Here is a 16,336-nt window from a genome sequence, read left to right on the forward strand (position 1 = left end):
AAATAGTTAGGATAAATGCGAAGGAGAAGGAGACGTAATGGAATATATAAACATAGGGAAATAATACATTTTTATTTTATAAATCATTAATGTATAACTAAATTTCTTAAATTTTAGAAAGTGGTAACGTCTAACAAGAAATTGAATTTTTGGACTTTGATAACAATTTGTTATCAATTCATACCACAATTATAGATAGGACCTATCTACAATCGTAATTCATATGTAGGAATAAAATATAAAAACGTGTACCTATGTTTAATATAATTTAATAAAATATTTTTACAGCTCATAAATCAAAAGTAGAAGAAAATTTTTTTTTCAATGGCTTTCACTCCAGGATCAGCTGTATCTCCGTCGGTAGATATTGAATTATCTTTGGCATGCAGGTAAAAAAAATTTTAATTTATATTTCTAAAATAGTTCGAGTTTATTTTTTTGAAATGGCGAAAGATAAGTTCATGTTTACTTTTTTTATGAAAACTTATTTGAAAATTTTTTAAAAAAAATCAACCAATCATTTTTCTAAAATAATGAAATTATTTTTATAAAACTAATTTTATTAATCATTTTTTATGTACCTATATTGAACAAAAATTGAATTTATATAATTTAAATCAATTTTATTTGAATAATTTTTGTTTATTTCAACACTTATATCATATTATATAAGTTTTGAATGTTGTATTTAACATATACTTATTTTTATTGTATATGTTATACTGTATATCTTTTTGTTATAATTCAATCTATTAAAAGCTTAATGCATATCATTACTTATTATCAGAGCTCGGGAGTTAAAGCATTTGCTTATTTTTATGGATTGACTTTAAATGTAGCAGAGTGCTATAGAAGTGTATGTCAAGTTATAACACGTACAATTAAGAAATTTGAAAGTGCTTTTTATTGGTTTTCTCAGCAATTTTTAAAAAAAATGCTTATTTCCAGTTTTTTTTTATGTTTTTATAGTTTTCTCCTGCATAGTCGTTTTTGATAGAATTAAAATTAAAATTAATTTTTATCTAAGTTGTCACGTAGTGGTTGTAGGAGAGTTCCAACTTTGAAAATAAAACTGAGTGTCAAACATTAGAATGATCAAGAACAGAGAGAACAGTTTATATTTTATTTTTCAAAACAATCACTTAGAAAATCCACAAAATCCTTAAAGTCTTGAAAGTAAAGATTTTTTTTGACTTTTTTTGATTTTTTAGTTAGAATTTTAAATTTTGTTAAACGCTTATTTTAGTGCTTATAATGATGTTTTTAAGCACCTATTTTAATGATTTTAAGTGCTATAAGTCCCAAACCCTGCTTATAATCATATATTAATATATAGATCATCTTCTCCTTTGCTTTTTTCCCAACTATTTGAGGTTGGCCACCCTAGTTCTAGACCTCTACTCGTTTTGATATTTTAAATCTCCTGTGCACACACCAATGGCCCTCATATCATTTTTAATCGAATCCAACCATCTCTTTTTCATCTTCTTTTTCCTCTTCTCCCTTCAACGTTTATTTTAATAATCACTCTTACTGCTTTTGTTTCCTCTCACCTCATCACATACCCAATCTTTTTCAATCTATTTTCTCTCGTCTTGTCGAGTATACACCAATACTACCTCTTACATATTTGTTCTTTATTCTATTTTTTCTTGTCTTTAGTATGGATTATATAGATTAAATTAAATATTTGAGAAAATATCAAAAAAGCTAAATAACAAATTTTTATGTTTTTAAAGTCCTTATTTCATTTATAGATGGATTAGTACATTGGAATTAGAAAATTTCTTAATTTTTTTATAGCTCATGTGAAAAATAGAGAAAATTCCCAATTCCCAATACAGTTTCATAATGAATTTATAATTTATCTATTATATTTTTAGGGGTCTATCTGGTACAGATGTTTTATCCAAATCGGATCCTATGTGTGTAACTTATGTACAGCCATTTGGACAAAAAAAATGGATTGAATTTCACCGTACTGAAACTGTTAAAAATAATCAAAATCCAAATTTTGTTTCCAAAGTGTTGATTAGCTACATATTTGAAGAAAAACAACCACTATTGTTTGAAATTTATGATACAGACTCGAAAGAAAAAGATTTATCATCACATGATTTTCTTGGAACTTTTACGACTAATTTGGGACAACTTGTTGCAAACAAACGTGTAAGATATTTTGCTTTATTATTCACAATAACTATTGGTTAGGTAGTAAATCATTTTTATTATTTTTAGAACAAGTTACAGTTGATGGATCGTGATGGTAATTTAAAAAGTAGTTATTTAGTGATAACAGCAGAAGAATTAGGCACAGATAGAGATGAAATAATATTAGAATTGAGTGGATTTAAATTGGATAAAAAAGATTTTTTTGGTAAATCTGACCCTTTTTTGGAAATTTATAAACTTACAGACACTGGTAATTACACATTAGTTTATAAAACGGATGTAAGTAACTATTTTTAATTATATTTTCTAGTAAAATTTATTATTCAGTATATTTTTGTAGGTAATTAAGGACACACTTAATCCTCGATGGAAGAAATTTAATGTTTCTGTCCGAACATTTTGCAATGGAGATTATGACCGTGATATAAAAATAATTTGTTATGATTGGAATTCAAGTGGGGATCATAGCCTTATTGGTGAATTTCATACCACTCTTAAAGGTCTTGCTGATACTAATGCCATCTTTAAATGTATTAATGGGAAAAAAAAAGTAAATTCTTAAAATTATTTATTAGTTTAATATTTTAACAATTTGTTGAAAAATATTTTCAAGAGAAAAAAAAGGATTATATAGATTCTGGAGAAATTCGTGTAGAATATATAAAAATACAATCAACTTATACATTTTTAGATTATGTCCAAGGAGGAACAGAGATATTTTGTACTGTAGCTATTGATTTTACAGGTAAAATTGCTAATTATCTTCATGCTCTTGATGTTAAAAATTATTGTTTACCTGTTAATAATTTTTATAATTCTAGAATAAAATTTATTTGATTTAAATATTCTTAAAGTTTTAGATATAATTATTTTTTATTTTAATTTATTTATAAATATTTTGTGTTATATTTTTAATAGCATCAAATGGTAATCCATCAAATCCATCTTCTTTGCATTTCATCAATAACAACTCGATGAATAGTTATGAACAAGCTATATGGGCAGTTGTATCTATAATAGAAGACTATGATTTTGATAAGCAATTTCCTGTATTAGGTTTTGGTGCCAAAATTCCACCTAGTGGACAAGTGTCTCATGAATTTTTTGTCAATATGAATCCTCAAAATCCACATTGTTTCGGAGTTAGAGGTAAAATTAATAAAATCTGTTATTTTATGTTATTGTTCATATAAATATTTATAAATTTATAATATAATAGACAAATATATTTTAAAATATCTATTTCAATATATTTAGGTGTATTAGATGCTTATCGCTGTTGTATTAATCAAGTGCAATTATATGGACCAACAAATTTCGCACCTGTAATCAACCATGTGGCTAGTATAGCAAAAAATCGAAGAGATGGAAGTGGTTATTTTATTTTACTTATACTAACTGATGGAGTTATTACTGATATGCCAGAAACTATTCAGGTATTGTTGTTGAGGTATTTTAATATTAAATATATATTATCTTAATACATTTAATTTTCATAAAAAATATTTATAATTTTAATATTTTTAATTTTTCGAAAAATTAGTGTAGAATTTATAATACTGTGATTAATTTAAAAATAATTTATCATCTATGTATGATATTTAAATTAATTAGAATTCTGCTTTTCATATATTTTATATATATAAACATTTATTTATTTATTATTTTAATGGAGTATTATAAATGTATTTTGTACTAGGCATGAAAAATATTTTTTAAATGGGTTTCATAAAATGTATGAAATCCATTCCATTTTAAATATTAAAAAGTACATATACTTATTATTTAATAATAAGTATATTTATTTTGACTAAATGTATTTTTTAAAGTTTATAAAATACTTAAGTATTTACTAACTCTGTAGATATTCACATGTAGATATAAGTTCTTTAGTATTTAAAGCAGTTCATTCTAAAAATAGCATTTTTTTTTTGTTTGTTAACTTTGAAATTTCAATATTTAACTAATGAAATTTACTACTTTCAAGAAAGAAGGTGTTAAACTATTCTTATAATTTTAAATACATTTTAAAATAACATAGAAGGTATTATTATTCCTTTTTATTTTTTAGGCAATTATAAATGCATCAACATTGCCAGTTTCTATTATTATTGTTGGTATTGGCAATGCAGAATTTGATGCAATGGAAGAATTGGATGCTGATAAAGGTGGACTGAAAATGAATGGAGTTAGAGCATCGAGAGATATTGTGCAGTTTGTTGCATTTAATAACTATCATGACCTTGATCCTAGCGTAGCCAATTTGCAATTAGCAAAAGATGTATTGGCAGAAGTACCTAAACAGTTTATGGATTATATGAAAGTAAATGGTATTGTGCCTAAAAAAAGAGCATCTCAAACATCTTCACCAGAAATTGAAAATTTGAAAATCCAATGATATCCAAGAATTTAAAATAATAAAATTTAAAAATTAAATTATCTATTGGTGCTTTTTTGTTGGCTTTAGAAATTATAATACAAGTATCTTCTAATCAAACAATACTTATATTCTTTTTAAACTTCTGACATTTATTTTTACTATCAATTAAAATTTGTATTTTTATTGAAGTTGGCTAGTTATAAATATAAATTATTTTATTATTCACATTTTTTAATTTTTATACTTAAAATCTATAAAATTTATAATTGGAATGTATTTAATTAAATTATAATATATTTAATTGTACTCAAATTATTTTTTATATATTAAATACAATATCTTTGTGTAAGATGGTATAATGATACTTATTGATTATCGCGATTACCATTCTTTACGCTGTATAATTTATTACAAAAATTATAATAAAATAAAGAAATAAAAATGAATTGTAAACACTTTGAATTACACGTTCAACAAACTCAACTACACTACAAAAAGTAATGACAATATGAAAAGAACCAATATGACAGTAGTATTACCAATTGTGTTGGCAAATTGCATCAGGCATGTCTGATTTAAGGCGATTGAATATCAACTGATTTTTTTTGTCAAAATCATAAAATTTGTCTTTCTATTTCTAATCAGTTGATATTATAAAGTGATAATTATTCAGAAAATATATGAAGGGTACAGGAGAAATTAGTAGTACTTTTTTTTTTTTTCATTTTGTATTTATGGTTTGATTCAAAAGCAAATTGGGAGTAGTATATTGAGTGTTGAAATTGTTTCTGGGAAAATAGATCTCATTTCACAAATATTAACGATAATTAACAAGTAGGTATACAGGTGAAGAATGATTGTAGTCCATGTGATTGTTTTTACTCTCTTGAAAAATGTACAAAATGGACTACTACTATTCTTCTCCTGTACCCTTCATATAACAATTTATTAGAACTCTACTTTTATCAAGGTAGTATATCAAGCTATGATGAAAAATATTTCCTTATAAATGTATTAATGATGATGCTTTATATTGCCTACCTGTGGAGAACCATATTTATTTTTTAGTTGTCGAAATATAAAATGAGTTTGTATTGAAATGTAATAATGAATTTGAAAATTAATAATTTCTCTTGGTAAAAGACTAAGTAGTTTCATTGATTTAAAAATATTAATATATAAATTAATATTATTGTTTGCTAGTTATTCAACAAAACTGCATAATGTACCTAAACATTTAATTCTATAAATTACTTAATGCAATTACTATGAAACAGAACTCAACAGCATAAATTCTTAAGAATACAGTACTGGTAGTGGCGTAGCCAAAGGGGGGCTAAGGGGGCTATAGCCCTCCCATGGGCCGTGTTTATATGTATAATGTATCTTGACTATTTAATAGAATCAATGGATGCTCGTTTTAATCAAAGGCTTATTGATGTTATGCCACTTGAAGGACTTATTCTGGCCAATTTAAATATGTATGACGATTTAAATTTAGAAATATTCACATATTTTTCAAATATTTTAGTAACTGTTGAATTGTATGGGTTGCGGGTGTCTATAACCATTAAGGAACGCGAAAAAGATAGAAGGGCTTCAGCACCCTCAGTTTTTTCATTTAAATTGCGCCCCTGACCGCAAACCTGTCATCTGCCACACATCTATATTCTTTCTTCTTTTTCAGTATTCAATCCTGAGATTGGTTTGTAGCAATTCTCCACTCTTCTCTGTTACTTGCCTTCCTCTTTGTCTCTTTATAAGAAGTACACCCTTGGTCCTCTATTATTTGTTGCATATATTCCATTCGTGGTCTTCCCCTAGCGTTTTTTCCTTCCACGCAGCCTTCTATGATTAGTCCTAGTAACCCACCATATCTTAATACATGTCCGATCCATTCATTTCTCCTTTTCTTGATATTACTCCATAAAGTTCTTCTCACGGACATTCTTTTTAATACTTCCTTGTTTGATACCATGTCCGTCCAACTTATTTTGAGCATTCTTCTGAAACACCACATCTCGAAAGCTTCTATCCTACTCCGCTCTGCTTTGGCAATCGTCCACGTTTCACTGCCATACAGCATTATACTCCATACGTATGTCATCAGAAGATTTATTCTGGTGCGAACGCTAATACTTTTTGAAGTAAAAAGTCCTCTTTTTTTGTTAAATGCTATTTTAGCTTGACATATTCGCGTAGCTATTTCTTTTTTACTTCTGCCATCTTTACTTACTATGCTTCCCAAGTATGAGAACTCTTCTACTTGTTTAATTTCTTGATTATTTTGCAGATGTATTCTTGTCGTAATATTATTGTTTCTGCTGCATACTAGAACTTTGGTCTTTTGCGTATTTATTTTCATGCTCAGTTCATTTATCAGAGTTTCTTCCATACATCTCAGCATCCTTTGTAATTCTTCTTCATTTTCCGCTATGACTGCTGTATCATCTGCAAACCGTAACATATCGATTTTCCTGCCATTTATCTTTATACCCAATTGTATTTTCTCTCGTATTATGTCAATTGCCTCTTGGATGTATGCATTGAATATGCTAGGTGAGAGATTACAACCCTGCCTTACTCCTTTTCTTATGCGTGCTTCTTCCTCAGTTTCACCAAATCGTATAACAGCTGTTTCCTTCTGGTATAGTTTAAAGAGTAGTCTCCTTTCAGTGTATTCTATACCCGCTCTTTTGAGTACCTTGAACATTATTGCCCAGTTTACATTGTCAAAAGCTTTTTCTATATCAACAAAAGCTATGTATGTAGGCTTATCTTTTCTAATTCTTTTCTCGATAATGATTCTTAAAGCCAATATTGCTTCCCTCGTGCCCATGTTTTTTCTGAACCCGAACTGGTCTTCTGACAATATGGCTTCAATCTTATATTCCATTCTTCTTGACATGATTATTGTCAGTATTTTTGACACATGTGTCAGCAAGCTAATTGTCCGATACTGATCACATTTGTTTGCGGTTGCTTTTTTCGGAATAGGAATGATCTTACACTTTGTAAAGTCTAGAGGAAGTTCTCCTGAGACAAATATTTCCTTTATGAGTTTAAAAAGCTCATTACGCATGCTTTCGCCAGATTCTTTCCAAAGTTCTGCTTGGATTTCGTCAATTCCTGCTGCCTTCTTCTTTTTTAGATCTCTAAGTGCTTTATCAAATTCTTCCCTCAATACACTATAATTTGATCTATTGTCCATTACTTCTTCATGCTCTATTTCTTGTCCTGTGAGTTCTGGCCCCTCATATAGCTGTTCAAGATATTTCTTCCATACGTCCCCTCTCTGTATGTCCTCGTAAATAATTACTCCGTTTTTATCCTCTATTGTCCCCCTATTTGTTTTATAATCGTTAAAGAAATTTTTAACTGATTTATACGCTGAATCTCTACTACCATTTCTCATTTGTACCTCTATTTCTTTGCATTTTTCTTCAAAAAATGTTTCCTTTGCTTCTTTTGATTTTCGTATTATGAGATTTCTTAGTTCTCTATATTTGCGCTGACTTTCAAAAGTAGTTCCAATCTTAAGCTTTCTTCTTTCTTCTATCATACTTGTTATCTCTGTTGTTATCCATTCTTTCTTGGGTACTGTCCTTTTATTGTCTTTCAGAGTCTTTGATGCTGCTTCTGTCATTGTGCTCTTTATAATGCCCCACCTATTGTGTATATCGGTTCTCTCATTTATACTTATGTCGTTTGTAAGTTCTTTAAACTTATCATTTATTTTTTCTTCTTCTAATTTATTTATATGCCATCGATCATTGATTTTCCTCGATACTATTTTCTTGAACTTTAGGTTACTTTTCATCATTAACAAGTTATGGTCACTATCTATGTCTGCTCCTGGGTAGCTTCTGCAGTCTTTTACTTGGTTTCTAAATCTCTTCTTGACCATAATATAATCAATTTGGTATCTGCCTATGTCTCCCGGCATTTTCCATGTATACCTTCTTCTTAGATGGTGTTTGAAGTAGGTATTCGTTATTAATAACTCGTGTTTTGAGCAGAAATCTATCTAATCTAATCTGTCTCCTCTTTCATTTCGGTTTCCTAGGCCATAATTTCCTATTATGTCCCCTAGGCTTTCTTCTCCTACAACAGCGTTCCAATCACCCATAATGATAAGATTTTCATCTCCTTTAACTTTTTCAATAACTTTTTCTATTCCTTCATAGACTTCTTCTAATTCCCTCTCACTGCTATTAGAAGTAGGCATGTAGGCTTGGACTATGATTGTATCCTTAGGTTTCGTTTCGATTTTGACTAATATTATTCGTTCGTTGTACTGTACAAATCCTTTAACTTTTTTCCCAATAGCCTTACTCATTATTATGCCTACCCCTCCAAATCCTGGGTTATTATCCGCTGTTCCTGTATGTATCAACCTATATTCTCTACTCCATAGATCTCCAGCTCTTGGCCATCTCATTTCTGACAGGCCAAGGATATCTATCTTCATTCTTGCCATTTCTATTTTCAAGTTTTCTAATTTCCCGCATTGCAACATAGTTCTAACGTTCCAAGTAGCTATTCTTCTCCAACTCTTAACATTTCCTCCTTCTTCAGTAGTCCCCACCCGGAGATCCGAACGGGGGACTATTTTACCTCCGGAATATTTCACTTTAGAAGATGTCATGTTATTGCTATTTCTTGGGATAATTTATACGGTGGTCTCCCCTTGCCTTCCGTATCGCAGTGCAGCCACCAGTTATACAGTTCCCGTATCTGCTGGCTGCTGTTTGGTGTGTAGCTATTTCTACCATTGTGGTTACCTGCACCTACACCCAATATTGTAGTAGCTGCTGCCCTACTACAAGTCCCTTTTAGTCGCTTCTTACGACAGGCAGGAACAACCGATGGTCTATTCTAGCCCCGACCAACAGGGGAACATCTATATATATATATATATATTTTAGATCATTCCTATTGATTCGACGGCGATTAAGTATTATTTTTACGATTTAATTTCAATAATAAAGTCTAGCAATAATTATGACTGTAATCGTAAACGTATGAGAATATCAGGTTCAGTTCGTGCTGTTATACGTGATAGATTATTCTACAATTAAAACACTTTAAGTATTATGTTACTCAAACATTCAATTGTTCAATCGTATGAAAATACTATAGCTTTTTTAAAGGAAAGAGGACTTATTGAAATGGACACTCCTTGTATTTACTGTGGCTCGTAAACTAAATTCTATGCTCACAAAGAAATAAGAAAAGAAGGAAAGGAAAATTTTAGTTTTTTATACATACCTATTGATATATACCATTACTATTGATGCAATACCTTAATTTACCTATATATTATAATACATTAATGCATATTTTTATATAAACATGCGTGGTAGACAGCATATTTTTAAATATTTTTTAAATGGATTAAAAACTTATTTGTTTCAATATAAAAACATGTTCAAGGTACAATTTAAAACAAAAAATGTATTTTTCTTTGGATTTATGAAATTTACAATATACAAAATACAGATATAAGTTTTGGTAATCAAAACAGTTACCAGTGCATTTTCTAAATTTAATTTAGTTAACTTATTTATGTTATAATGTTTTATAATTTACAAAATGTATATACATTTATTGGGTATGTATATCATACCTATTAATAAATATCAATAATAACTAATAAATGTGGTTACCCGACAACTTTAGCAATACTATATGTGGTTCCGGGTGCATGTAAACTCCGCCACAGAAAAAAATCAGATAAAATTGAGTTCATGTAAACTTCGCCAGTGAAGAAAATCAAGTAGTAGTATAAAATTACTATGACATATATTAAAAAAAAATATATATATATACTACCGTAAATGCCCGATCACTAGGTAAACCTAGGTTTTACTGTTTGTACTCAGTAAATGCTGAAATTCTAAATTTTATTCGGGCTTTTACTAAACACGTTGTGTTCATCCTAGGATATACAAATTGACTTAGTAAAAGCTGATCAATGCACGACACATAACATTTAAGCTGCGTAAAAATTATAATTATATATTATTATAATTAATAAAAATGCCGTATTAAAATAAAGTCCATTTAAGATAATGTCGCATTTGGCGACCCAAGCGGCCCCTGAAAAATAATTCGGTTTGGGTCGCCGGCTACCCAATTGGCTTCACAATAAATAAAATCGTTTGGGTCGCCGGCGGCCATATGGCAGCCAACGTGTTATGTTGTACATTTTTTCTGGAAATCACACTTCAAACATATTTGCTCGCAACGATTAATAACAATTATTTTGCGAAGATAAATTTACGACTGCAATGTGTAGATATTAATAATTATCTAATAATTTACTAACGGATACGTTATCGCTTAGATATGGTTTTATTAGGTACATGTTCAGTCTGTTTGGATTTTACGTGATAGATGGACCCATTTGTAGAACAGTGTAATATGTGTTGTGCCTTGTGCGCGTAATATTTATATTGAATTGTGTTTAATTAATGTAATTTTTAATTATATTTATTTTCATTGTTAATTTGACTTAAATATGGCTAATATAGAAAGGTTTTATGACGTTTTAAATCCGATAATTAAAAAAAAAGATTCTAGTAATACTTTTTATTTAACACGTGAAATGTACAATACGTATTTACAAGAAGTGAAGAACGTAAAAATAATCGCTGTCAAAAAATCAATTCACTATCGGAGATTAAAACGTTTTGATGTTCTTTGTATTGGGAATGAAGACAAACTTATTTTTCCAGTGGAAAGTGGATCTGAAGATATTCGATAATACGTATGTAATGAAGAACTTTTTGATATTATACACGCAGCTCATATTGAAACAGGACATGGTGGTAGGGATCGAATAAATCATATGCTAAAAAAAAAAATTCAAAAATATTAAAGTTGAAGCTATAAATATGTACTTGGAAATGTGTGAAACATGCCAGAAAAAGCATAGTATACCAAAAAAGGACTCGTTGTTAAACCGATATTGGACAATGAAATGAATTCTCGATGTCAAATTGATTTAATTGATATGCAATCAAACCCAGATAATGGTTTTAAATACATTATGATGACACGCTAATAACCGCCTCCCACGAAAGCCACGCCACAGCCAGTGAAATGATCCAAAACCATTTAAATATGATCAGCTTGTGAGGAAACAGATGGAAAATCAAAATAAACGAAACTAAATCTGTTCAAGTAACTTTTTCACTACGTAATCTCGATTCTCCACCTGTCACGTTAAACAATATAACAATTCTTAAGGCAAACGAAGTCAAATACCTTGGGCTAACTCTCGACAAACGCTTAACCTGGAGCCCACACATCAAACTTAAACGCAAAACTGTTAACTCTAGACTTCATATCCTTAGACCACTCTTAAAATCCAAACTTTCCCTTTCCAATAAACTTACTATATACAAATCAATAATTCGACCAGTTTGGACATATGGTATACAGTTATGGGGCTCTGCAAAGCCCTCTAACACCAACACGCTTCAAGCTTTTCAATCTATCTGCCTACGATTAATAACATCCTCTCCTTGGTATTTCACAAACAATAATCTTCACAAAGACCTAAAAATTCCTACACTTAATTAATTAGCAAAAGCACATTACTCTAAATTTCACTTCAACTTAAACTCTCACAGTAATCCATTAATAAAGCAACTTTCTTCCACCTCACTTCTTGGCAATGTACGTAGAAGACTCAAAAGACAGTGGCCTAGAGACTTACTAAAATAAAAAAAAAAAAAAACAGCGACATCAAAATGTTCTCGGTCGGGTGGTGCTGCTGAGTGCCTGCCCTTAAATGTTAAATTCTGTTATTTTACATTACATTAACTATCAAATTTACCCATTGTACATAATGTTGTATAGATTGTAAATTACTTAAATATATAAAAAAAAAAAAAAAAAAAATACATTATGGTGTATCAAGATCACCTGACAAAATTTGTGATTATACGGCCTTTACGGTGTAAACGTGCAGAAGAAATTGCATATCAACTTCTAGATATATTCACTCTCTTTGGAGCTCCTAGTATACTACACTCTGATAACGGGCGAGAATTTGTAAATAAAATTGTTACCAGTGTATGTGAAATGTGGTCTCAAGTTAAAATAGTTCATGGCAAAGCTCGTCACAGCCAATCTCAAGGATCGATTGAACGAGCTAATCAAGACATCGAAAGTATGATAGCAACTTGGATGGAAACTAATGACAATGCAAAATGGTCTGAATCTTTACGATTTGTTCATGTAATGAAAAATTCAGCATTTCATTCAGGTTAGTTATAATTATTATTAACTTTTTTTCTGTTATATATTTAAAAGGTATTTTTATCAATTTAATCATATCATTCATTTTTAGGTTAAGTAGTATTTAGTAATTATTATAAACACAAAAATAAATTAAAAATATACAACCGAACAAACACAGATTTTCGTGGTACACCCTTGTATAATATAACATTGAATAATTATTATTTGTATTAAAATAATCCTACAATTGTAATATAAATTTTAAAATAAAATATAATATAATAAAATAGCTATAAATTATAACTATTTTTTGAATTAGGTATAAAACGATCACCCTATGAGGCAATGTTTGGGTGTACTATGAAAATGGGACTTGCTACTTCGAGCATACCGAAAAATGTGATAACAGAACTCATTAATGAAGATGACCTTATATTTGTTCTTGAAGACTCTAAAATTACAATTTCTAATGAGAATGAGGAGACGAATACTACTGAAAAAATCAATGAGGACATAGACATTGATCATAACCTAGGAAAAAAATCGATATTGAGATCTACAAAAAACGATGAAAAAACAATTTTATCGAAGAAAGATAAAAATGAAAAAGTTATTGAAAAAATATTACTTGAACGTTCTAATAAAATTAAACGACAATGAGAAGAGTCACTACAATCTTTGAAAAAACAAGCAAAAAAAATGAAAACAATATCTAATAAAAATTTTCCTGCTGTATTAATTGGTCAAACAGTGCGAGTGAAAATTCCAGATTTCGACCGATGTAAAATTGATTCTCGCAAATTATTGGCTGTAGTTGTTGAAATTATTGACGAAGAATTTTATCGAATAGGATCTAAAGCTGTGACATTGAATCAATTATTCACTAGAAATCAATTTACTTTATGCAGAGAAAAATGTATTTCAATATCCGATGTTCCAAATACAGCAACAAGCATACGCAAAGCTGTTGCTCAACTTTCACTATCAGGTGGGCAAGGATTTTTAAGGTGTGATTGCCAGAAAAAATGTACAACTAAAAAATGCAAATGCCGCCAGTCAAATGTATTATGTAATAGCAGGAGTCATAATAGTACAACATGTGCGAATAAATAAAAATTTTAAATAATTATTTCTAACTACCCATCAATTTTACTGAATTTTACTTAATTTTTATGAAGAATAAATAATGATTCTGTTTTTAAATGATTTTTATTTTGTATAAAGAATTTAAATATCTGTCGGTAGTTTGTTTTAATAATATATAATTATAATTTTTACGCAGCTTAAATGTTATGTGTCACGTATTGATCAGCTTTTACTAAGTCAATTTGTATATCCTAGGATGTACACAACGTGTTTAGTAAAAGCCCGAATAAAATTTAGAATTTCAGCATTTACTGAGTACAAACAGTAAAACCTAGCATTGTCTTGTAAAACCTAGGTTTATCTAGTGATCGGGCATTTATGGTAACATATATATAATATAATATAATATCGTTCACATTAAACATTTAAATCACAGTAAAAAAAAAAAAAAAATCATAATAAATAATCGTTAAAACGATTATTATATTAATTATAATATAATATAATTATATTTATAATCCAAAAATATAAAGTTATGTCATGTATGTAAACTAAAATTATGTGATACAATTTGTAAATATTCTAAGTTTTGTATAAATCCATTAGTGTACCTATTTATAGCATCTTATAACACTGTCATTTTTTTTTTATTTCGAGTTTTTTAGCTTATTTACTTGAGATATGCCATTTAGTTTTATATAAGTATGGGTTTGAAATTCGGTAAGAACTTTACTAAAAATATGAAAATTCGGTTGACGTTTATAAAATTAATTTCTTATATGATTATAAGAGGATTCACAGGCAACACAAAAAAAACTGGCAGAATTTACATTAGACATTTTATTACCTTTTTATTTTAACTGATATTCTGATGGAGTTTACAATCACCCATGATTTCAGTTGGCGTGGGTATTGCTGATTTTCTCAGAAAAAAACGGTATGTATATCATATAACAATCATATAGATAATTTTGATGCGGTACCGTGATGTCGTAGGTACAATATGTACACCGACACCGCGCACCGCGTTAGCTTCTCTCCAGCCACATCCCGGGTGGCGATAATATCGCACCAACACTTTCCTACCTACCTCGGACACCGGGCAGAGGGGGAAAGCTTTTGATGCCGATAAGGGAGTGCACCAGCGGCCGGCGGGCAGTGTCTACGGACGAGGCCCCCATCTTACGACGGACACTGGTTTGGTCAACCCGACATACCGACACTCCGATCCGTCAATTAAAAGTATTTATTTTTTTTTTTGCTCGTGACTGTCGTGGAAGCACATTGTCGACGGACATTTCTCGCGTCTCTCCACCACCGTCACCAGAGGACCACATTCCGTATCTGTTTTGTTTTTGTTCGCTTTGACAATAAACTCGTGAAAAACATATTCAGTTCGGTTTCGTGGTTTTTCTTTTTTTCTTCTTTTTTTTTTTTAAAAAAAAACACGATCCACTTCACTCAACTGTGACCGGCCACCTCACCGAGGAAAAACCTACCACCGACTTGAGGCCGTGTCAATTTGGAATTTAAAATCATACAGAAAGTGTTAACTTAAAATTGTTATGAATTGTCAATAAATAAATTTACAAATCATTTGGGTTCAATTGTGAAAAATATTGGTATTGTATAGAGCAGTGGTTCTCAAACTTTTTTGTCCGCGGAGCCCTTATGTTTTCAAAAAAATTTACGGAGCCCTGAAAATCAAAAATTTATATTCAAGACAACAATAATTATTTATATTTCATATTGAGAAAAACACACAGTTCAAAATTTCATTTTTTTTAAAGTTCGGATTTTGTCATTTGCTATGAAAACTTTGGTAATTTTATGTTGTATTGATAAATTTACTTTATTTAATTTTGTGAAAATACCAGCCAAGTTATAAAGTCATAATAATCAAATTTTATTAGAAGTCTTAGTTGTAAATAAAATTGGTGTCACTAAAAAGTATAACTCTTTGCGCAATTCAGGTTACCAGTGTTTTTCTCAATAATTAAGAAATTTAATAATATTTAAATTTAGATAATTAACATATGCCCACGGAGCCCTAAGGTTCCGCGGAGCACAGTTTGAGAATCGCTGGTATAGAGGTATAAGTAATGGTTATTGATTCATCAAATTATTATTGATAGATTTTGAAAAACGGTATTCTATTATAATATGATAATTAAGTACATAATAACATTTATAATTGTACAAATAAAAATTAATTACTTATTTAGTAGTACCCATTGTTTAAAATAGTTCAACATTTAGATTTAAAAAACAACAGGTACATCAGAAATCAGGATTATTATTGAGTACCTATCTAAAAGTATTTTATGTTTTGTATAATTGCATGAATAATATTGTACATATAGTATTAATAAATTATTGATTAGGTATACCTAATTATTATTTAAAATGTTCAACAAATATTTTGGGTACGGGGTAAAACATGTT

At 29.4% G+C, this 16,336-nt stretch overlaps 3 protein-coding genes across 3 annotated transcripts; 2 read left to right on the top strand and 1 right to left on the bottom strand.

The window, feature by feature from the left end:
• Positions 1–227: 227 nt before the first annotated feature.
• Positions 228–4,613, top strand: LOC112685188 (copine-8-like). The gene is made up of 8 exons (XM_025556996.1): positions 228–389; positions 1,884–2,169; positions 2,239–2,451; positions 2,513–2,722; positions 2,785–2,917; positions 3,091–3,321; positions 3,430–3,608; positions 4,244–4,613. The coding sequence occupies exons 1-8, from the start codon at positions 325–327 to the stop codon at positions 4,568–4,570; spliced, it is 1,644 nt and encodes a 547-aa protein (XP_025412781.1). The 5' UTR covers positions 228–324; the 3' UTR covers positions 4,571–4,613.
• A 3,966-nt stretch (positions 4,614–8,579) lies between these two features.
• Positions 8,580–9,200, bottom strand: LOC112685220 (craniofacial development protein 2-like). Its single transcript, XM_025557043.1, has one exon. It carries the CDS (start codon positions 9,198–9,200, stop codon positions 8,580–8,582), a length of 621 nt encoding a protein of 206 aa, XP_025412828.1.
• Positions 9,201–10,602: 1,402 nt separating this feature from the next.
• LOC112685200 (KRAB-A domain-containing protein 2-like) lies at positions 10,603–13,934 on the top strand. The gene is made up of 2 exons (XM_025557020.1): positions 10,603–12,830; positions 13,125–13,934. The coding sequence occupies exons 1-2, from the start codon at positions 12,470–12,472 to the stop codon at positions 13,463–13,465; spliced, it is 702 nt and encodes a 233-aa protein (XP_025412805.1). The 5' UTR covers positions 10,603–12,469; the 3' UTR covers positions 13,466–13,934.
• Positions 13,935–16,336: the final 2,402 nt, after the last annotated feature.

The sequence above is a fragment of the Sipha flava genome, unplaced genomic scaffold (genome assembly GCF_003268045.1).
Source record: "Sipha flava isolate LNK unplaced genomic scaffold, YSA_version1 269_pilon_pilon, whole genome shotgun sequence".
NCBI classification, from domain to species: Eukaryota; Metazoa; Arthropoda; class Insecta; order Hemiptera; family Aphididae; genus Sipha; species Sipha flava.